Consider the following 25,333-nt stretch of genomic DNA (forward strand, 5'->3'; position numbering starts at 1 on the left):
TTTTAAATGACAATAAAGTTTACTTTGACTTTGACTAAATCTAGTGGTTGAAGCAGACGGCATACACAGTAAGTTCTCCCCTACGCTATTCAGAAAACCTACATTTACAAACATGTATATACATTCTAATAGTGCCCATCCCCATGTAATTAAGTGTAATGTTTCATTTACAAACACATATATACATTCTATTAGTGCCCATCCCCTATGCCTTGAGTAATGTTACATTTACAAACACATACTGTATATACATTCTACTAGTGCTCATCCCCTATGTATTAACCGTAAAGTTATTAATTATCCAGTTATTATCCAGCATTTCTTCAGCTTCTAAAATTTTAACTCATAACTGTCAACTGACACCTCCAGGTGTTTGCTATGGTTAGATCTCACTGAAACCTCTAGGCATCAATTATTGCTTGTTCATATTTGCATTAATAATTCTAAAAGCATGATTCACATAAAGTATTCAAAGATTTCATCTTAAAGATTACACAATGGCAGACACAACTGAATTAATATTTGACCTCTGTCTAGAGCAGGTATATAATATTTATTTATATTATAATACGTCATGTTTTTCTAAATATTTCATCAGCCAAGTAACACAGACAGAACTGCTTAACCTGATATGGATGAACAAAATGCTGCTGGCAGTATATGTGTAATTTGAGTGTTGAGATATTGTAGTTGTTTACAAAATATTATAAACTTAATGATTACTTTGTTTACTGTGACATAAAATGCAGTTTAAGACCTCAAACCTTAAGAATACTACCACTATAAAATAGTTTGCAATGAAGAGTTTGCCATTTACGCTTCTTTAGTAATCCCTATGGTTTCCGATAAACAAACATTTTCTTGAAATGTGAGGACATAATTTGATTCTTCAAAACACTAGCCATCAGGGTTAAAACACTTTTACTATAATGGCACTTAGCCAAGTACGGGGATCAGGAGGTTGATAGAATCACTACATAGGGGAAGAGCAGACATCTCAGGGACTGTGGTGTGTGTGTGTGTGTGTGTGTGTGTGTGTGTGTGTGTGTGTGTGTGTGTGTGTGTGTGTGTGTGTGTGCATGTGCATGCTCATGTGTATGCTTGTATGCATGTGTATGTGTGTGTGTGTGTGTGTGTGTATGCACTCGTGCCCATGTGTGTAAATGTGTACTTGTGTTTGAGAGAGTGACTGGGTGGATGCACATGAGTACATGATGGTGCTGCAGGAGGTAACTACCACTGCCATTACATGCAGATCATGTGATTGTAACTTCAATCCAGAGACATGGAAATTAGCTGATAATGAGGTCTTTCCTCATTGCAGCTAACATGTCTCTGAATCACAAAGTACTGGATTGTGGGAGCAAGGCTATTTTATGGCTAGCCCTTTCAGGAATCACCAGGATTACTCCTGCAGTGTAAGGGTGCAATCACCCATGTACTCTGCTTACCCAAACATTGCTAAAGTGCTAAGTCCAAAATTATACAACACTGGGAGTAAGAAGAAACTTCCATACACCTGCTGCTATGTGATCTCACTCTTCAATGGACAGTATTGAATGAAGAATTGGAATTGACAAAAACTGACTTGATAATGAATCTCATTTCATTAAAACACTGTTTAATAAAGAGTATAACTCTAATTTCAGTACTTTTCCATTAAACCCCTACCACATGTTTTGGGACCCAGACTGGCGTGTCTTGCCCTGTTTATTTCCCAGCAGCCTCAGATCGGCACCACGCTTTGTGTTTCTCAAACCTTGGACTCTTATTTCTCTTTTACTGTTCTCCCCTTTGTACTAAATGTCAGTGGCTGTTTTTTACCTTATTCCTATCCGCATGGCTTTGGATCGGCACCATGCTTCATTTTTCACAGACCTTGTGGTCTGACTTGTTTCCCACTGTCCTCCCCTTCCTACTACATCTGTGTGGGTGATTTCTCTCTCTCGATTTAGGGCTGCACTTTGATATTATAAAACATTTATGTTTTCAGGTTGTCTGTAGTGGTGCTTAAAGTCACTGTATACTCTACACCACAAGAAGAACTGTCTCTGCATGATGCAAAAAGGACTGCAAGAGTTTTGGGGTAATTTATCATTGCAGATATGTACTTGTTCGCAAGTTTCGGTATTATTTAAAAAAGAAGACCTTATGGAGTACACAGAATCACTGAAAACAACTTTTTTTTTTTTTTTTTTGTGGAGAGTGGAGACACATGACTGGTCAACCATTAATTCGTAATGACAAGCAAATAATATTTCGCGGGATGGAAAAATAGCATAGTAAATCGTCATATGTGTAATGTACACCTACACTAATGGGTACTCAGATAACTAATGAGACCACTGGCAGTTTAAGAAAGAATACGTTACCTCATGCAATGTCATAGGTATGCTCGTAACTTCTTCAGATCGTTCTTTGTTTCTGTGTTAACGGATGGTGCATTCCTTGTTCCCATTTTCATTAAAATCCCAGATATTTCCACAGATCCTAAATTACTTTTGCATAATAGGTCTGTTTGGAATGGCTTCCAATTGTCCCTATGACAACACGGCCCAATGGTACTATCTAAACACAGCAGCGCAAAGTGGTAGGGGTTTAACGGAAAAATACCCTAATTTCATATGAAAACCTGATCTGACAAGTATTTCTGTGGTGTCATTTTCAAATTAGTGATTGTTTGCTTTTGTTGTTAATGTAGGCTAAATGCTTTGTGACAAATTAGACTTCAACATACAGGAAATATTAAGTTTTAGATGTAGTTTATACTAATTAAAATACATTTATGAATTTGGAAATGTTTAATGTTTTTCATTAACTCACTGGATTTAGAAAATGACAGCTCGGACAGCTTATGAATTTTATATGCCATATACACAATAATTACCTTCCAATAAATGCCAAAGAATATGTAAAATGAACAATGTTATTTTCAAGGCACTTATTATAAACTTAGAAACACTAAATAAGATGATGTCCATTGTTTGTTGTTTTCACAGAGGAATGCAGTCCTTTTTTTCACAGTGAATCTTGTCAATAAAACTAGAAATGAATACATATTTTACTGAACAAATAATCATGGACCTTATAAACTTTAGGAAATATTTTTTTTTTTTGTTATAATAATTTTAAAACCTTTCCATACTCACCAAAAAGTCAAGCCAACACTACGTGTTGATGCATTCATTGCTTGTGAAATAGAATGCTGGGAGAGTCAGGCAGGACCTGCTGACTTCATCCATCATGCAGGGAGTGTAGAAGTATTTAAATGCATTGACTTGACAGCATATAGCAGTATCCACTTTGCTGCCATACAATGTACAGGGCCTTCTCAGCAGCTTTGTGCTCTCCAGCAGTTCCTATCCTTGTAGCAAAACGTGTGGCCTCCCCACACATGCAGTTTCTATGGTGGGTGCCCACCATCTCCCTTCCAATGAGACCAGCAAGCTGTCACTAGCTGCACAGTTCTATACATTCCCTATAGGAAGCTACCCAGGACACAGACTGATAGGTGAAACTACTTCATCTGAGGTCCTAGTCAAAACCTATATCCTGCAGAGCCACTTAATAAACAGTAACATTAATACAGAGCTTCAGTATATTTTTTATAATTAAACTGTTACTGGTACATAAAGTTAAAATAAGACCTTACCTGGTGGCTTTAGGTATAAAAATCCAATAGCCTTTGCTAATGCATTTATTACCACACACTGAAATTCTATCCCATACAGATTTGGTGTGACACTGCTTATAATCAATGCTGTTTCTATTGTATTATTTTCTTCCCTAGTAAAAAAAAATAATAATTAAGGTTAACTGAATAAAATGACAGTAATGACATACTGGAGTTGTAAAATGCTGGCAAGTTCACTAAGGTTTCCATTTTTTGCTTCTTAGTGGCATAACCACTTTTGACCTATCTTCTTAAAAGCATCATTAATAACAGATAATACTATATGTCACAACACACAAATACGAATACTGAAAACATTTTCTGTGAAATGCCAATACAGTACCTTATACAATGTAATACTTTAAATAACACTGTATTATTACAATATAACTTATGATCAGACAGTTCCTAAAATGTGTGACTGTACTATGTCTTATCCAGCTGGGTGATAACTACACTGCTACCTTAATGGTAAGTTACAGAGAAGGGTATTGTAAGATTACATTACGGTAAATCTTATGAGTTAAACTGGATCTGTAAAATGCATGTGAACCAGTTTATAACCAGGAAGTAAAACCTGAAGTCCCGTACCAACGAGTGTGATAGTTGTACTGACAGCGAGAGAATTGTGGCTGCAGAACACTTAAAAACTCTTACAATGTACTTTTCAACTTAGTGGTGGGACTAATGCATTGTCGCCTGTAATAATGATTTAGATGTATACTGTTGTATCATTACAGATTTATTTCCTTTAGGTTCAGTAAAATATGCTGTCATTACATTATATTAGTTTGATGGCAGAAGAAAATAGTAAGGCTTTCTAGTCTACCTCTTTAAATGCTTCATTGTCCCACCATCATTCCATCCCTACCTACTTTCTTACCCTTTTCCAATAGTTCCATACCATAATGAATGCCTCTGTAGATGCATTCTGCACCCCCTATTCCAGTAGTCTATTTCATGTGTCCACAACCCTCTGTATGACAAAGTACTTTTGCAGCTGCATGCAGTTGTCAGGCCCTATAATCTATTCCCTCTGGTCGCCCTACTTTTCAGGTGGTTTTCCTGTTTAAAATAACACCTTTATACTCCATGACATGATCCTGTGCACTAGTAATATTTCACCTGTCTCTCTGGTCAAATTCCTTCCCTTCCATCCATTAAAAGAACATTGTGCTAGCTTTGTCTAAATTTATTTCAACACCTTGATGTTCTTTTCTTCATATGGAATACAGACCTGACAAAGTACTGGGATGTGATCTTGCCAAGGCCCTGTAGAGATAAGGCATTATCTCTTTGCTTGTACACGTACAGACAATGCCCAGCAGATTTGATGGGGTTGTAGACAGGCAGCAGTTTTTGGTCACTGGATCGCAGTGACTGACTGGGAACATAGTTGTGTAGAATGTTTTTTAGTGCAGGACAGGCAGATGGATGCAGGATAGTATTATAGGTGCTAAGGAGCTGTATATATGTTAGTTCATGAGGCAGTTCTAAACAATTTAGGCTTCATAGTGCTACACAGTGATTCATTCCGAAAGGGGTATTTGCTGCAAATTAAGCAACTTTGTTACAGCATTGTTCAAGTTTTAATTTTTATGAAGCCTGGAGGTTAGTGAGGATGTGATTAAGGAGGAGATAAGTAGTGGCAAGTGTAGCTTTAGATATGTCTGTGTGAAAGTTTTTGGCTATGTAAAGTATCTAGTTTTTGATGAGTTTTTCTTATGCAATTTTGTATATGCAGGTTGAATGTAAGACTACCATCCACTATCACCCCTAGTAATTTGCTATGAGAAGTGACTTCAGTGGTTGTATTATCAAGAGAGAGAGAGAGAGAGAGAGAGGACTTTACATTTTGATTTTTCATGAGAGAGGGATTTGGGGGGGGAAAGTAGTAGTTTGGTCTTTTTTGGGTTGAGCATGAGTTGTGAGTTACAAAGCCATGTTGCAGTGACTGTTAAAGCTTCCTCAGTAATTTTTTGAAAGTATACCATGTTGTCAGATGTACAAATGAGAGTGGAATCATCTGTGTTTTGTATTAGCATGGTCTGTTGTATGGATCTATAGAGGGTGTTGGTGAAAATGTTAAAGAGAAGGGGACGAAGGATAGAGCCTTGTGATACACTGATGGTGACTGTGAGGTAAGAAGATTGTATGGAGTGCCATTTTACTGACTGATACCTATTGGACAGGTAGCTTTTGAACCACAGAATGGTGGGCTGAGAGAGACGTAGTGAGGACATTTGAAGTAGAAGCTTATTTTGACAAACTGTGCTACAGGCTTTAGACAAGTCTGGAAGTAAGGAAGAGACTAGTTTGCCATTTTCTTTAACTTTTTAACAGTATCGATGTAGGTTAGACGGGCAGTGCTAGTACAATGGGGAGAATGGAAGCCATGTTGTGTAAGGGATAGGAGTTCTTCCTGCAGAAGATAGTCTAGCAATTGTTTTTGAATACATTTTTCAAGTATTTTGGTGAGGGGATCATAGGAATACTAGGCTATTGGCCCTTAGGCCCTTATAAGCCTGGCCGAAAGTCAAACAGGAATGGGCCAGCAGTCAATCTTGAACCCTGTACCTTGTGCATAGGAGGTGAATACCTTAACCACTGTGCCAAATGGGAGATAAGATTGCTATAGGTCTAAAGTTATTAATGTCCATTGAATTTCCTCCTTTGTGCAAAGCAATAACGTGTGACTTTTTCCAGAGAGAGGGAATGTGGGATTCCTGGATTGACTTATTTATAAGGATTGAGAGGGGATAGGAATGTTATTGGCTACTGTTTTTAGTTACTCACTTGGAAGGCCATCAGCTGAAGAAGAGCAGGGTTTAAATTTGTTTATGAGCAGCTTATATATGATGTGGGCACAGGTTTGAAGGTGAAAGTAGATGTGGTGATATGTGTTTTTTGGGTAGGGTTGGGATTAGATGTTGAGGAATCCTTGGTTAGAAATGCTATACTATCTATAAAATAAGAATTGAACTGTATTGCAGTTTTGAGTGGTGAGTTATCGGGACAGAGGTTTGGGTTGAATTTCTGGCCAGGATGTAAGATTTCTTTAATGGCTGTCCAAAATTTATTAGGGTTGTATTTATTTTTTTTATGAAAGTCATTACAGTATAGTTTTTTTTTGTTTTCATTTATTTGCTTTTTAGTACAATTGCAAAGCATTCTGAAGTTTTCAAGATATTCAGGTGTTTTATATTTTTGCCATTCTATCTATGCTTTTTCTGTATCCTGTATTAGCATTCTACTCTTTTTATTTAGCCAAACTGCATTATTTGTTTTTAGTCTCTTCCTTCTAATGGGTGCAAGGCTATTTAGGATAGTTACAAAAGTTGTACTGAATGTATTTACAGCATCATCTAAGGGGAAGTTCCAGTTATAGATGATAGTGTAGTAATGAACCTTTATGGGATAAATCTGGAAAGGTTATATGTTGTTTTATAAATATGCTGTTTAACTGGATGTTTGAGATGCTTGTTCATATAAATTGGGAGATGATCACTGAGAAAGTCTGACATTGTACCTGTGGTGGGGTATTTTCTATGGTCTGATACTAGGAGCCAGTCTAATAGGGAATTTGGTGTCTTGCTATAATGTATGAGGATATTAATAAGTTGTGTGAAACCATATAAGTTGATGCTAGATGTAGGAGAGTTAGAGTTTATGCTCAACCAATTGACATTCACATCATCTAGTAGGATATTTTCTTGTGGAAATGTTTTTGATATCCAATGTAGGGTATCTTCCAGTATAGCTGTATTGTCACCAGGAAGGATGTAAAGGACAGTAATACATATTTGTCTGCAATTGTTAATTTCAAGGAAAGCTATAAGAACCTCTGCTGAACTGAGTTTTGGTACTGGTTTGCTGTAAGGAGAAATGTGGTAGGTGCTGGGAGATATTAAAGCAACACCACCATGATTTTGTTTAATCTGTCCAACAGTGACTCAGTGAGAAAATAAAGAATGGAAAGCAAATAAGTACCAAAGAAAGGGAACTCTATGTATTAAAGGTATAGTGTACCCAGAGTAAGGGAATTCAATGTTTTAAGGGTATAGATTGCCCAGAGTAAGGGAACTCTATGTATTAAAGGTATAGAGTGCCTAGAGTAAGGGAACTCAATGTTTTAAAGGCATAGAGTGCCCAGAGTAAGGGAATTCAATCTTTTAACGGTATAGATTGCCCAGAGTAAGGGAACTCTATGTATTAAAGGTATAGAGTGCCTAGAGTAAGGGAACTCAATGTATTAAAGGTACAGAGTACCCAGAGTAAGGGAATTCAATGTTTTAAGGGTATAGATTGCCCAGAGTAAGGGAACTCTATGTATTAAAGGTATAGAGTGCCTAGAGTAAGGGAACTCCATGTATTAATGGTATAGAGTGCCCGGAGTAAGGGAACTCTATGTATTAATGGTATAGAGTACCCAGAGTAAGGGAATTCAATGTTTTAAGGGTATAGATTGCCCAGAGTAAGGGAACTCTATGTATTAAAGGTATAGAGTACCCAGAGTAAGGGAATTCAATGTTTTAAGGGTATAGATTGCCCAAAGTAAGGGAACTCTATGTATTAAAGGTATAGAGTGCCTAGAGTAAGGGAACTCAATGTTTTAAAGGCATAGAGTGCCCAGAGTAAGATAACTTGATGTATTAAAGGTATAGGGTGCCTAGAGTAAGGGAACTCAATGTATTAAAGGTATAGAGTGCCCGGAGTAAGGGAACTCTATGTATTAATGGTATAGAGTGCCCGGAATAAGGGAACTTGATATATTAAAGGTATAGAGTGCCTAGAGTAAGAGAACTCTATGTTTTAAAGGTATAGATTTCTCAGAGTAAGGGAACTCTATGTATTAAAGGTACAGAGTGCCTAGAGTAAGGGAACTCAATGTTTTAAAGGCATAGAGTGCCCAGAGTAAGAGAACTTGATGTATTAAAGGTATAGGGTGCCTAGAGTAAGGGAACTCAATGTATTAAAGGTATAGAGTGCCTAGAGTAAGAGAACTCTATGTATTAATGGTATAGAGTGCCCGGAAAAAGGGAACTTGATGTATTAAAGGTATAGAGTGTCTAGAGTAAGGGAACTCTATGTATTAAAGGTATAGATTGCTCAGAGTAAGAGAACTCTATGTAGTAAAGGTATAGATTGCCTGGAGTAAGAGAACTCAATGTATTAACACTATAGAGTTGCCAGAGTAAGGGAACTCAGTGTATATTTTTTCTTAAAGTGTTTTATAAAAAAATTAAAAAATGATAACAGAATTTAATAAATTTAGCATTAATATAATATACAAGTTATATAATTCTTATAATAGAAGAAAAAACTAGAATATAACTATTTACAATATAAACAATAGGCCTGAGATCAAGATTATAAAAAATGAATCAAGACAAAATTTGAGAACATAGAAACAAAACAATAATATTTAACTGGATGAAGAAAATGAGGCTGTAAGGGGCAAAACCTTCAACCAAGGATTGTTCTTTGGTTTGTTTGGGGTAAAATCTTCTCTCCTTTGTTGCAGTTTTTTTGGTTGCTATGTCTTTTAGAAGAATGAGAAAGACTTCAAACTTTGATTCTGTAGGAGTCTTCTAGTTCTTTGTGACAGTTTTCCTAGCCACAGCACGTATTGTCTGCTTAATACTGAAATGAAAGCACTCAACCTTCATTAAAGGTTTTTTGGTTTGTGAAGTGCCATAACCTGCTCATTTGTTCTGCTACAGTTTTTGCATTATTAGTGTGTCTTTGCTATTCAAATTCTCAGTTTGTTTCTAGTATGTCTATATCCGTCAGTGAAGCAGTGGCAGATATCTGCATGCACAACCAGGATTGCTCACAAGCTGTTGGAGACCTTATATTACTATTATAAGTAAGTCAGCAACTTTCAAATGCATGGCTACCTAATACCCAAAGGAAATGTAAATAAACTGGAAGTGAAAGTTTGGGTTTACGTCTTACCCACCTCACACTATTAATGAATAGTTCACGTACAAACTTTATACTGGACACTTGGAAGACTAACAAATTTAAATTGTATGTGATTTCACATGTTTCAGCTGTTAATCCTGAAACAGATATTTCTTTACATGATCAGCTAAAAGTGTTTGATAAAAAATGTTCAAATTCAAGATGTTACAGCTTGAAAATAGCTATTTATTAAAAAGTATCAAAACTAACCACATTCCCAAGGGTCTCTGATTAGAGGATATTCCCTAATGATGTAATAAAAGGATTTGATTTTCATTGGGAACTTTTAAATATCTTTGACAGAGCTGGGTGTGACATCATGAAATGTATGGTGAAGAATAACACTGTACTGATAGAACAACTGGATGAGATTGATGTGCTAAATAAATCCATAAGGAAGGACCTGCTTTTTGGTGACTATCAATCTAATTTATTGATTTATTTACATTTGTTTATTGGGAAAATCTAACTCGGCCAGAAGTCCATTTTCAATGGAGGCCCAGGGAGAAAAGTGCCACAGAAATACAAGCAAAATACAATACTTAGATAGTACAATAGTATATATATATAGTAAGATGCAGAATACACATCATCTAGTTAGACTATGCAAATATGTATTCAATACAGTTTTCTAGTAGATACAGGTTCAAAAAAAAAAACACACAAGCATTTCAGTAAAGATCACTGTGAGAGAAAAAAAATTGTACTGTGCACATATTAAATAATAGTTCTGAACAAATGAGATTTCCTTTATATATATCTATATATATCTATCTATATATCTATCTATCTATATATATATATATATATATATATATATATATATATATATATAGGTTCCCTACATTAGACCGACAGCTCAGAAGATCAACACTCAAAACACCGATGTCAGAAGAACAATGAAGCAGATGACCAACAAGTCATAATCCCGACAGTGAAAACAACGACAGGGGTAACTTGTGAGCACGACCAGGTAAGTGTGCGATAGTGAGGAACTTAGGGTTAGGGTGCAGGTAAGGTAAGTGTGCGATAGTGAGGGACTTAGGTTTAGGGTGCGGGTAAGGTAAGTGTGCGATAGTGAGGGAATTAGGGTTAGGGTGCGGGTAAGGTAAGTGTGCGGTAGTGTTAGACCTTAGGGTTAGGGTTTGGGTTAAGGTTAGTGCATAGATAGTTTTGTGTAAGGTGTAGTGTAGGTTTTTAGGTTGTTGATGTGCTTGTGTTGTGTCTGTGTTGTGTGTAACAGTGAACTTTTTGTTTTGTTAAGTGTCAGGATTGTGGTTTGTCGGGCAAGTGAACTTTCGTGTTTTTGAGGTTTCATTCTTCTGGCCATCGATGTAGTGAGTGTCAATCTTCCGAGCTGTATATATATATATATATATATATATATATATATATATATATATATATATATATATTTATCGACAATGTAGAAGACCGACCTGACGGATAACAACAACGCCGCGAGGATAAGGCTGTGTGAGTATGCGGTAGTGGCCGACGCGGTCAGGAGGCAGGTAGGTAAGGAGTGCGGTCTGTTGAGTTAGGGTTAGGGAGGCGATAGGGGTGGGTTAGTGAGTTAGGGTTAGGGAGCGCGATAGGGGGTTAAGTGAGTTAGGGTTAGGGAGGCGATAGGGGTGTGGTAAGTGAGTTAGGGTTAGGGGGGAGCGCAGGGGGGCGGTTAAGTGAGTTATGATATATATATATATATATATATGGTTCTACCTGACTTCATCGACTGGCGCAGACCGACGACACAGCCGATCGCTCAGAGATCAAAAAAGAAAGAAGACCGAGCCGAATCGCGAGGGCAGAACATCGACGATGCAGAAGACCGACGACGGATGGGGATAGGGGTGGGTTAAAGTGAGTTAGGGGTTAGGGGCGATAGGGGGGTGGGGTTAGTGTTTAGGATTAGGGGTTATGGGGTGGGGGGAGGGTTTTAAGTTAGTAGGGTTCGAGGGGGGTGGGGGTAAGTGAGTTAGTTTTAGGGGTTAGCGATAAAGGTAGTGGGTTAGGGTAAAGGTTTAGTGTGGGCTTGTAATTTTTTTGGTGTGTGTTGTGTGTGTGTGTTTTGTTTTGTTTTAATTGTTATTGTGGTGTGTGCAGTGTATGGGTTTCGGTTTTGTGTACGTCGGTTATTTAGATTGTTAGTTATTATGTGTGTGTGTTTATGGACTGTGATGTGGATATATATATATATATATATAATTTTTTTTTTTTTTTTTTTTTTTTTTTTTGAGTAGTAATAACACTGAGGAGAGGGAGAAAATGAGGTAAGGAGTGGACACTGTGATGATAGAGTTATAGATATCTTATCAGTCAGGTTTGGCACAACATTGCAACAATTAATTACAACAATATTTTTACTAATGTGGATAAAAATTGTGATATTATTTTAAAATGTAAAATTTCCAAAACTCCAAAGGGAGCAGAAAGTTATAGAAATCATACAGCGTACCCGAATCATCCTAGTTTCCATAGTAACCAAGGGATTGAAAGCAGAAATCGGCCAATAGAGGACGAGAAGGCAAGCACATCACCTAATGCATTTAGAGAACAACAAAATCAGTCGGCCCCTTTAGGGCAAATGGAATTAAGGAGGTCAGAGAGAATCTGCAGCAGAAACCAACAGAATTATTCAACAAATCAACAAGACAACAACAATTTATTTTACAAACAGGGAGTGAAGCCGAAGAGGAAGTTTTATCTCAATCCCATTTACAAGAATCAATGGATACTTCTGTGGTAACTGATTCAGACTGTTATTTTAATTTAAAATAGTTAAAAATAACTTACAGGATTTTAATGTTTATAATTTTCTATTAAGGATTTACCTTTAAAATGTTGATAATCACATCATCGAAACCACTTCTGCAAGCTCTAAACTGTGACTTCTCTAAACCTCGAACAAAGACATTCTGAACTGTAAAATCTTGCCCCCTTTTTGACCCATGTTAGCACTTGTTTTTAGGTGTTGAGTGGTCAAAAATGTTGATGTTTGCTTTTTTTTTTGGTTTTCTGAAATTTCAGCAGTACGGATTTCGTGGAAACATTTCAACAATGTGCACGTTCAGCTATGTGCTTCCAACATTTTGAAGGTAAACCCTATTAAGAACATTACCTCTGAACACATTAATGTTTTAGCTGAAGGTATGACTTATGTGCCAGCCAGAAGGACTAATATAGTGGATATTATTATTGATTTAAAACTATTTACACGTAAATTGAATCTGACAATGTGGTTTAGTAATGACAGAGCTACTATTCATCATGACACTTTTCATAGACCGAGTTATTTTAATCTGCCTCTAAACCACAATATGCAAGTGTTCAAGAGCTTTATTGGAAAGGCTCACCCAGACTCTGCTACACTTTGCTGTGAAGGTAAGGTTGGTTTGCTTTTTATTTGTTGTATTTTGTATTAGTTTATTGCCTTTTTATATTTTGAGTGCTATGATTTGTTTTCTTTACCTTGTGTTTTGCTCATGTTCTGCTTTTAACTGCATAATAAAAGTTCAAAAGACACCACAGCTCTATCTCTTGTGAGTCAGGCAGAAATCCACCCCCCCCCCCCCACTCTGTCACTGTCGTGTTGTTCTTAAATACCACTGTCTTTCTAGTTGCCTGCCTCTTATGTTAATTTGACCATATATCTCATTTCGTCTCTGCTTTCACTGGCTTGTGTGAGTAAGCACAAAATTATCATTTTGTGAAATCACTTCCCTTCAACTATTTAAATTTATTGGCCATTTTACTGTATTCCATAGTACCGGAATACAAAAGTGATCACCCCCTTTCAATCTATCTTGCTGTTTTAAAAATAGTGACTCTCCACTAAAACTTAACTTTTTAGACAGGTAAAACTTAAGTTACCTACTTTCACATCTGACTTCTGTAGTGCACACTGCAGTGTTTAGGATAAACCATTTTTTTTCATCTTACCTTTAAGCATCCCCTGTGACTAGCACTTGCTCTAATACCTGCTGGAAAGCACTAGGAAGCCTTAAACTGATACAAGCACTCAACTCTCCTTATTAATAAGGAGAAATGAGTCATAGGCAACAAACAGCCTATAATTGCAAAGTACCTTGCTAAGGTAGGGGAAAACAGCTCCTGTTATTTTCAAAAATAAGCACCAAACCAGGCATGTCCAAGGGTCAGCTTCCGTTCATTTCTCCTGTCCACCTGGTGAATCTGGGCATACTGGGTCAATGTAGCAATTGCCTCATGTACACAGACAACCCTCTCCTCCTACCACCCAACACTACAACCTGTGAGAGATGCACTTACATAGCCAAACTGGAAGCAAAGCTCTCTCCACCCAAGATTGTGCTAGACAGTCAAGAGGAAAAGGTTAACACCTGCACTACACCTCAGGCAACATATAGCCCTTCTTAACTCACACCAACACCCACACATAGCAACACTAAATCCACATATGTGGAGGCCCTTAACTGTAACCTGCCCAAGCAGCAAGGACCTCCGAAGCTGAAATTCAAAAAACACCAATCACAACCAAAGTGTCACATAGCTCATAACACCAGTGTGCCACCCAGCAACAGCTCCTAAGGCAAGACAACGTAGCTAACACTTTAGTCATAGGAGACTCTGTAGTCAGGCACACTGATGTCCTACTCACCAGGCTGAACAAGGAGAAAATTACAGTGAGCTGCCTGTCGGGTGCCAGGATCCGCCACATAACTCATGCACTCAAGTCACTCCACAGCAAGTACAAATATGACTCTGTTATTGTCCATTTTGGAGTGAATGACTTGAGACGTACCTCCCTGGACTACATGAAAAGAGACATGGAACAGCCCTTGGATCATGTGGTCCAAACAGGTATGAGCCTAGCCCTGAGTAGCATCCTACCTTTGCCCAGAATGATACCACAATATAAGGACAAAATGATTGACTTCAACAATTGCCTAAGCTTCTGGTGTCATTCAAAGGGGAGCCAGTATCTGTCTGCCTGGGATGACATGATCGACAGACCATGATGCTTTGCCAGAGATGGTCTGCACCTGTCGCCCCTGGGATTCAGGTTACTGGCTAAGGCTCTTGCCACCCCTATAGTGCCTTTTTTAGGCAACATTCAAAGGACAAAACCACCACCGTAACAGGTACAAGCATGCAAAATCTGAAGGTAATGCTATTCAATGTTAGAAGTCTTGTTGTAGTGTCTTTCGGCTTTTCCCGGTTAGGGGTCGCCACAGCGGAACTCCGGTCCGCTGATGATTGGCAGTGGATTTTTACATGCCGGGTTGCCAGCCCTGATGCCCAACCTTCAACGAAGATACGCCCATTCATGCATGTCTCCACACAGAAGACGATCTAGCTGAGAATCGAACAGGACACCGTCTTACTGTGAGGCGACAATGCTACCGCAGCACCACCACCACAGTAACTCAATGCTAGAAGTCTAAACCTCAAAATGCACACTCTTGAGGCACTCCTAGAAATGGAGAACATTGATATCTGTGCAGTAACTGAGACCTGGTTCAAGGCTCCAGAGAGCACCCCTGCATTACCAGGCTACAACTCTTACCACACTTTTTGGCCACCAAACCAGAATTGAAACATTAAAGGTGGAGGAGTGTCCATATTCACCAAGGATATTCACACCACCAGGTTAGTTGCCCAACACAATGCATCTGAAATTCTCCAGATGCAACTAACATTAGGTAAGACTGCAGTCCAAATTGTTGCTTGCTACAGATCCCCCACCATGCCTCAAAATTCTCACTACACCTTTCTAAACATATTGGAAAATATTAATATACAACTAAACACCCTAATATTGGGTGATTTTAACTACCCTGCCATTAACTGGGAAAACTACTCGTGTACCAACACCTTTGCCCAACGGTTCTTGGAATTCATAAATTCCAATGCCCTGGATCAACTAATCCATAGTCCCACCAGGGGCTCCAATATCCTAGAACTGGTCATTACCAACATGGGAAATTGATGCTCCACAACTATGGTCACCCCCTCATTAGTCAGGTCAGACCATAAGCTAATCACCCTTAACATCTACATCCCACCCCCACTCCCCAGTAGGGAAATCTCCACAAAAAACTTCTCCAAAGCCAACTTCATGCTACTCAAGTCAGAAGTTACAAACTTCATGACACCCATGCAGATGGGAACTGAAAGTTCGACTGCTGAGTCCTACACTAAGGCACTGTACGAGCACATCCACTCATGCATGAATTGTGCCATCCCAAATAGAACCAAGATGATCTCCTCCAAAAATCTGGTGGTCCCCTGCCATAAACAAACTTTACAACAAAAGGAAGAAACTGTTGCAGAAAACAGGAAAATCCCAGGATGCAAAAAACCTCCCTTATCAGCCTCAGTAAGAAGCTGAGATCCCTCATAAAATCCTCCAAAGCTAATTACAAAAATAAAATTGCCAAAGATTCCAAAGACAACCACAAGGCTTTCTATAACTATGTCAAGAATCTAAATGGCAATGCTCAGATCTGCTTTGAGCTACAACAGAATGGCATTAAATATACTGATCCCAAGGATATTGCCAATATTCTGGCAGATCCATTCAGTGCCAACTTCACCCCCCCCCTCACCCCCTAAATGGCCCATCTCAATACTGGAAGATTGCCAAATTCCGGTAATAACGGCCACGTAGGTAAAAAACGCACTCTCCAAAGCTAAGAATACAGCATCCATGGGACCAGATGACATCTCAGGTTGTGTACTACATGAACTACACAATGAACTGGCACCTCACCTAAGTGTGATGTTTAATCATACCCTCACCTCAGGCTTCATGCCCACTGAGTGGCACACAGCTACAGTTGTCTCACCACAAGGGGGAATCCACCTTGGATCCTGGGATCTACTGCCCCATCAGTCTGACAAGCCCAATCTGCAAGGCCATGGAACGTATTATCATGGAACTTATAAACAAAGACATTGACAACCTTAACACACTGGACCCCACCCAGTTTGGGTTCGTGAAGGGCCAATCCTGACTCCTAAACCTGATTGACTTCTTAGAATCAGTCTCCAGAGCCGTGGGCAAGGATAAGGCAATCCACACAGCCTATCTGGACCTCGCCAAGGCCTTTGACACCATCCCCCACTCTGGAATCATAGATAAAGTTACTACGTCACTCGATGGGTTGTCAACTGGCTTACTGACAGAATCCACACTGTAAAAGTAGCAGACTCCAAATCCAGCTCCAGACAACTGACAAGTGGTGTACCTCAGGGTTCAGTCCTGGGACCACTCTTGTTTGGCATCTACCTCTCTGAAGTGCAGGCCAACACTAAGCGACTCTGGCTAAGAAAGTTTGCAGATGACTGCAAACTGGGAGCCATTATTCAATTCCCAAATGATGTGGATAATCTACAAAAGGGCCTTACAGAAACAGATGCTTGGTGCCAGAGCCCTGGGCTCAAGCTCAATGCCAAGACATGTATAGTTATCCCCTTTGGGAAAAAACATGTACCCGTGAATTACCACATAGGTGGCAGTACACTAAACACCAAAAGTGTGATAGGAGACTTAGGGACACGGGTGGACAATGGTCTCACCTTCAATAACCACATTGCCACAACAGTCAAGAAATCCTTCTATGTGGCACACCTCATCACTAAGGGCTTTTCATCAAGAAAAAATTAGGTCATTGTCCCACTGTATTCATCCCTCATTAGACCCATTATAGAATATAATGCCCCATTTGGTATGTACCTCTCAAGACATCTGCAACAACTGGAAAGACTGCAGAAATACCTCACTAAAAGAATCACAGGCCTAAAGCAGATGCCCTTTGCTGACTGCCTTAAAAAACTCCAGCTATACTCTGTCGCATATCGTCTACTCCGAGGCGATCTCTGCTTAACATACAAGGCCATGTCAAACCCAGAGCTGTTGGACATGCTACACTTAAAGAAATCCCAATCCCTCAGAGCCACACGCTCCAGGGATCTAAGCCTTGTCATCACAATAAACAAAACATTCTGGAGGGATAGGTTCCTGACCCAGAGACTCCCCAGACTCTGGAATAGACTGCCCATACATGTCAAGCAAAGCGCCTCTTTGGCCCTCTTCAAAAGGAACCTTGCTGACTGGATGGGAGAAAGGCAATTCACCATGGGGATCACGTCAGTCGCCCTGCTAGACAGAGTTCCAGGAAAGTAAATAGTGCAGGAAGAAATAGCCAGGGAATTGTTATGGCCAGGCTTCTATAGGCCCTAGGGCCGATAGCCTAGTACCAACCTATGAACCTATGAACTTTGTGAATTTGATATTAAAATATTTTAAGTCAACCTTGCACTAATAGATTTTTTAATATGTCAAATAATGAAGTTAAACTTTTTAGGGAATTTGCTGATGATGCTAATGTAGGAGTAATGAAGCCTGACAAAGGGAGCGGCCTTGTTATTATGAATCAGGAAGATTATAAATATCATATGTATGCAGTATTGCTGGAGGATGCCTATACTGAAGTATCAAAAAATTAGATTTACATTGCTTTTTCTAAGACAGACGTGCTTTTCAGTGATATGCTATTATAGGGTCAATTATTGAAAACTGAATAAGTATTCATGTTGAATGAGAAGCCAGTCATTGCAGGGTGTTTCGGTATCCTAAAATTTCATAAGTGCATAGATAACTGACCCTTCAGGCCAATAGAATATGAAACAAAATCAAAGGCATATTATATTGCTAAGTTTGTAGACAATGTTTTAAAAAAGGAGTTAAAGAAAGTGTTACATTTGTGTAAGGATTCATGGCAATTTTTCTGTGAAATTAATGAGATTTGATTTATAGATGATGCCATTGTTGGCACCATTGATGTTCAAAACCTTTACTCAGTCATACATAATGATGTAAATTTAAAATGGTTTGAAGAGAAATTGTTCAAACTATGTAATCTACACCCTGATAAGATCAATACAGCAGTAGTTTTAATGGAAACAGTTGTGAAAAATAATTTCTTATATTTTGAAGGACAATACTTTAAGCAAGTTACCAGAGTGGCCTTGGGTGCAGCATGTGCTCCAATTTTTGCTAATTTGGTAATGTCGCACTGAGAGGCACAGTTTATTTTCAAAAACATTTTTGGTAATTCTTGGAAACTGTATACATGTTTTTTGGATGACATATTTATTTTGTGGGTTGACACACAGGATAAATTGTTTGAATTTATTGACTATATTAACAGCACAGTGGATTTTTTTTTAATTCACATATAAATGTGATAAAGAGGAAGTAGTGTACTTAGATGTTGAATTGTCCAAGGACACAAGTTAATAGTGGGCTTAGATCTAACATCTACAGAAAATGCACTTTTTGGAACTCATATCTACATTATAATAGTTGGCACCCAACACACCAAAAAGTCAGTGCTGTTAAAATGACCTCTGATTTGGACAGATTTTCTAAACAATGTAAGATTATAATTGATGTGTTCAATAAAAGGGGCTATCCTACAAGCTTTAGTAGTAAAATAAGGCACAAAGTGACCATAAAGAGAAGAAATGGTACATGCTTCCCTATTATAAATGCTTTAAATAATAGGGAGTCTAGCAACAATAATAATAGCATCTCCATGCAAGGAATTTAGAATAACAGAAAAGTTTTACAGGGTGCCAGCAGTGTCAATGAGTTCAGAAGTAATAATTCATTCATAATGACATTTTATATGGATAGTAAGGCAATAGTAGACGTTCTTTACAAAAACTGGAACTTTTGTTTTAAAGTGGAAGGTACCTTACTTCAGAATTTTGGGCAAAAAAACATGTATAGTATGCAGAAATGACAAAGCATTTAAAGAATTATTGGAACATCATAAACCTGTTCCTACAGGACATAAATTTGGTGTGAATAAATATGATAGCTGTTCCCAATGCCCTCATATATGTATATCAGACCATTTTAGTGTAAATGGCAATTAATATAAAATCAATGGTCATTTTTCTCGAAAATTCAAAACAGGTACTGTAGTATATATCACATTGTGTAATTTATATCCTGCATTTTATATCAGGAAGACTTCCAGAAAATTAAAAGAGGAAATTTATGAACACATGCTAGATATAAAGAATTCAATTATTCACAGAAGTTCTTTTTCGGGTAATAGAGTATGTGGAAATGACCCTTGTGGTTTTATTATTAATTAAAATTTAGATAAGGGTGAATTGAAGTGACAAACTGGGTCTATATTATGTCCTTAAAGAGACGTTCCATCGAACGCCTTTTCATCAACCTTTAAAATGAGAACTGTCATAACAGCAAATGGCCATATTAGAAATTTTTTTCCCTGGGAAAGAAATCTCTTGGCCATCCTTGTTAGTTTGCCATTTTCCCCATTGTAGTGTGTTCTCAGAGTTGGTATATTTAGTTACGGGGGTGTGGGAGCACAGCCCCCCCACATGGGGGGGTGTGGGGGGTGAAGGCCCTCCTCTTTCTAATGTTTGTAGTGATGTGTTCTTTTTAGTGCAAGTGATTTCTTTCCCAGGGAAAGAAATCGCTGATGTGGCTGTTCACTGTTATGACAGTTCGCATTTTAAGGGTCAATGAAAAGGCATTTGATGGAATACCTCTTCAAGGATATAATATAGACCCTGCAAGTTAGATTGGTTGCTTTGAATTTTCCAGGTTTGAATAACTGTTCTATTTATTCACTTTTAAAGCTAAAATACTTTTATGCTTGAATATTTCTGCAGTCTGGATTTTTCAGTGACAGTTTTCAATATTTTTTTTGTTTTTCATTTATCATATTTATTGCATTAATCATACTAGTTGTTTGAATTTTAATAGATAATTGTTATATGATTTTTAGTGGATGTCTTAGGTCACATGATATTATAGAATTACTATTTAATGTGAGGTCTTTTAATTAAATGCAGTTCTGATGAAGATCCATTGAATATTGGAACAAAGGTGCTCAGCTTTCATTAAAGATTTTTGGTTTGTGAAGTACTGTAACCTGCTCATTTGTTGTACTACAGTTTTTTGTATTATTAGTTTGTCCCTGCTGTTCAGATTCTCAGTTTGTTTTTGACATATCTACAATATCTATAACTCATTTTATGCTACAGAAGATAAGCAAATCTCTTCTGGGTGTTTAAGCAAAGGATTCAAATTTTCCATAATTAGCACCATTTCTTTGCAATTAGTCACTTTGCATATAGCCACAGTAACTTTTTTAGCCAGTTGCCCTTATGCTTATTTGAATTGTGGGAATGTGAGTACCATAGAGTTGGTATGGATAACTGGCCCCAAAAAGTGTAGTATCACTTAGACAGAAAAACAAGAATACTATTTCACATTTGTCAAATGATATATAAAAATGAATGCCTGCAATATTATATATCACTCAGTCTAAATAAAGCATTGGTCTCCTTGAAGTTGGTTAGTTGAACAGGTCTGTTATTGTTGTACAGCATAAATATTTATTGATGCCAATGGATCAAAAATCAAAAATTGTCTAAACCAAAACCATAAAGGAAATAAGTCTAAGATAACAACCTTACTAAGATTAGCAGAAACGTTTTGTAAATGAATAGATGCAGTGATCAATCTAGGAGTGGACACAAAAGTAATCACAGAAACTGCTAAAATGCAAAAGAAAGATGATAAGCATTATAACCAGTGGAAAAAGAAGAAAAGAAAGAATGTTTGAAAGACCACAATTATATTGACAAGCATAGGTAACTGCAGAAACAGTCATATGTTGCTCAATATTAAATGCAGGATTGGATGAAGTCAGATGAAAACTGAAAGAAGAAAAGCTAATAAGTACAGTTCAGGTCAGTGGACTATGTACATTTTGGTTCCCACAAACTATAGACAAGGGAGAGGTAATTAGAAATGCTCTGGATTAGAAACAACTGTCCATCTCATGACTATCTATGATGCAATTAAGCCTAAATGTTTCTATTCCGAATGACATAACAATATGGCAAAGTTATTATGCTGGAGATTGTAAAACTGACACAAGTTTGAACTAGTCCAGAATTTTCAGAAACATGAACGAGAAATACATTTTGAAAATTAAGATAAAATGGTCATGTGCAATTATCCATTCAAGCTGTTAAGAAAACAGATATTGTAGATGAAGAAAAATAGACAGACCACAGGATTCAGCAAGCTCTGCATGGTGAGCAGGAATAGTGCAAGAGCTGCTGCAGGCAATATGGCTGATGTGCGATCCAGGAATGAGCTCCCGGGACGTGCACGAGTGCTCCTGCACTATTCCTGCATGGACACAGCCTCTGTATGCTAATTACCTCATTTGCTAGTGAAAACCATGCAAATGAAGTGAATTAGCAATCCAGGAAACAGGCAGGCATCCATGCAGGAATAGTGTAGACTGCAGAAATGTATTCAGCCAGTAGCTGAATACATTTCTGCAAACTACAAAACGGAGGCTTGACAGTTCATAAAAAAGCATGTATTATAAGGGTTAGGCATGCCAATGGCCAAATATATGGCCATAGGCATGAAAACAAGTTTCAAAATTATAAAAAATAACTTTTTTTTTGGCCGATTTCAGCTGTTTAAGTTTAGGGCAGCAGTGCGCAAAAGGGATCGGCCCAAAAATTTAAAAAAAAGCTGGAAATAAGCTTTTAAACCAAAATCATCATTTTGCAATAATAGTCAATGGCATGCATAACACAACAAGACCATGGAATAGTGGTTGCTAAGGGGGAAGGCAGAGTGTTGAATTTGTAACCATGCATTAGTAGTCAGTTCTATGCAAATAAGGGGAATGATACTGAATCACAGATTTCCCCTCAGTGCTAGCTTGCACCCAACCATGTAGATGCAATAACACCTTGGTCTAAGCCTAAGAGCTAGATGACCTCATGAGGGGGAGTGTCATGACTGCTGTAAGCTTATTGGAGCACAGTGGCCACCCATGTTTGCCCTTAGCTAAGCACAGCTAAGTAAGGGTGTGTGTCTGAGGCTGCCTAGCAGTGGTTACATTGCCTAAATGGGTGTGTGGCTGCGCACTGGGTTTTAAACAAAAAAAAAACAAAAAGTAAACCAGGAAATAGCACTTCCATTCATATCTGAGCAGTGGGTATGCAAGGCACGCCTCTGGGCTTAAACAGGAAGGCAATGGGAAGGGAAAACAGCAGTAGGAAGGTAATCAAGGAGAACTAGCAAAGCTGGCAGGTGAAATGTATCAGAATCAGCCAATTACACAGGGAGCAGCCCAGCCCAGCACACTACTATAAACATGCAAATACTTTCACTCTGGTCTTTCCCACAACCTCTACACCACCGGTGTACACAAATGGGGAAATTTTACCAACAAAACCAACAAAATGATAGGAGCTGCTGTTACTCTCATAAATCAATATGTGGAAGAGGATGAGGGTGGTGAGGATGAGAATGCTGATGACCAACCCACAGTGAGGAGAAAAAGAAGAGTGTACAGACCCAGGGTAACCTACCAGGGGCTACATGAGCTGGAGCTAGTAGAGCATTATAGGGTGGACAGGGACCTCCTACAGCAAATTGTTGAGCTGTGCTGATCACACCTCACACACAGAACCAACAGAGGGGAACCCATCCCAATGGATACCAAGGTATGTGTAGGCTTAAGAATACTAGCCACAGGTACCTTCCAAAGGCCAACTGGGGATATCATGGGGATCTCACAGGCATCAGCATCCAGGGTACTCCACCAGTTCCTGGATGCCATGTCAGCACATGCCGGTGAGCACATATATTTCCACAACACCCGTGAGGCATTGACCAGCAATAGGTGTCGCTTCCACCAAATAGCAGAATACCCTGAGGTAGTGGGTGCTATAGACTGCACGTACATACACATCAAAGCACCACCCAGATAATGGGGTAGGATCTACATAAACTGCAAGGGCATCCACTCCATCAACTGCCAAGTCATGTGCGATGCCCAGGACATTATAATGAATGTGTGTGCTGGCAGCCCAGGAAGCTATCATGACTCCCACATCTGGCATATGATGCAACTGTACCAGAGATTTGCCATTGGGGGCATCCCATATGGTCACCTAGTGGGGGATGCTGGTTACACACTGCAGCCGTGGCTGATGACATCCATCAGAAATGCACACACACCTGAACAAGAACTCCATAATGAGGCACATGCACAAACCAGAATCATAATAGTGCGTGCATTTGGGATGCTCAAGTCATGGTTCAGGTGCCTGGACATATCCGGTGGAGCATTGCAGTACTCTCCAGCTACATGTACCCAAATATTCATTGTATGTGCCATGTTATACAATATGATCCTGTGGAAATAGCTACAGCAGGAACAGCATGGGGCAGGGTCACACAGCCCCCCACCATTGTTAAGGAGAACTAGCAAAGCTGGCAGGTGAAATGTATCAGAATCAGCCAATTACACAGGGAGCAGCCCAGACCAGCACACTACTATAAACATGCAAATACCTTTCACTCTGGTCTTTCCCACAACCTCTACATAGGCACATACTCTCTTGGAGGAGGAACAACCTGAGCCTATCCATGTAGGCAGAAGGAGGCATGCCCAGTATGCCCAGGCTTTGGCAAAGAGGCAACACATAGCACATGCACTGACATGGCAGGAATCCAGGGAATGACACCTCTATCTGACTCACATATAGAGTAAAAGGGATGCCAAACCCCAGTATGCCCAGGCTTTGGCAAAAAGGCAACACATAGCACATGCACTGACATGGCAGGAACCCAGGGAATGACATCTCTATCTGACTCACATATAGAGTAAAAGGGATGCCAAACATGACACTACCTGTGCTTAACCATGTATAGGGAGTGTACTATGTGCATCCGACATAGTCAGCCCTCCAGCACCATCCTCAATACTGACACAGTCACAAGGTAAGTTACTGTCTCTATCAATTGCTGAATGGAGTCGTATGTTCTGCTACTTGTATCAATGTTACATTTGTGAGCATGCAAGTGAATCAGGTGGCTGAATGGGATGGCAGCAGATAGCAGACACCTATATGGGCAGCATGAAATCCATAAATACTGGTGTCAACATAGTAGGCAGTACAAGACAAGGTGACAAATCCCACTGCAGGACATGTGGTGGGCCAAATGTGAGTCCATAGGACACACACATGCATGTCAGTGAGGCTCACATACCCAACAACAGTCTCAGCCAGCAAGACAGGTGTAGATGACCACAAAGAAAGGCTGTGCTAAGGCCTCCGACTGATGGCAATGGAGAACAGTCCCCCTCCAGACCTACACCGGCAGACTACAACAGGTCAGGCAGTTGAATGTTAGGTCGGAAGGGTAAGAAGTCTGAAACTGAAATGTAGGTCAATAAAACCTAGGATCTCTACTCCACTGATATGCCTCTAATCTGCCTGAGAGGTCAAAATACAGAATGAAATGGAAGCCAACAGAATACCTGAAATACCAGTACAGTCATAGCAAATGTTTACAGTTGTCAGGTGTGCCCACCCCCACAATCCTACGTAGAAATGTAGTAACATGTACATGTGGGTATAATAACAGTGGAGCACAGATTACCGGAACTGGCCAAATTAGCAGGATAGATTGGTGCATGTGTACGATATGCAGGGCTCTGTGTGTTAGGTTGTTGTGTGTTGTATATTGTGTGGAAGTGATCAGCATGTAGGCATGGAGGGTTGTGTCCTGGTGGCCTATGGCCAGTACTGTTGATGACAGGGCCAAGTTCTGAC

General features: G+C 39.0%; 1 protein-coding gene across 1 annotated transcript in view; it reads right to left on the reverse strand.

Annotated features, from left to right (window-relative positions):
* LOC122801532 (interleukin-1 receptor type 1-like) overlaps positions 1 to 25,333 on the reverse strand; it is a 1,281,849-nt gene that overhangs the window by 267,837 nt on the left and 988,679 nt on the right. Inside the window, exon 8 of the mRNA XM_044070952.1 lies at positions 3,653 to 3,786. Coding sequence (XP_043926887.1) covers positions 3,653 to 3,786 — 134 coding nt within the window. The remainder of the gene's footprint in view (positions 1 to 3,652; positions 3,787 to 25,333) is intronic.

The sequence above is a fragment of the Protopterus annectens genome, chromosome 5.part0, assembly GCF_019279795.1.
Source record: "Protopterus annectens isolate FY-2018-M chromosome 5.part0, PAN1.0, whole genome shotgun sequence".
NCBI classification, from domain to species: Eukaryota; Metazoa; Chordata; order Ceratodontiformes; family Protopteridae; genus Protopterus; species Protopterus annectens.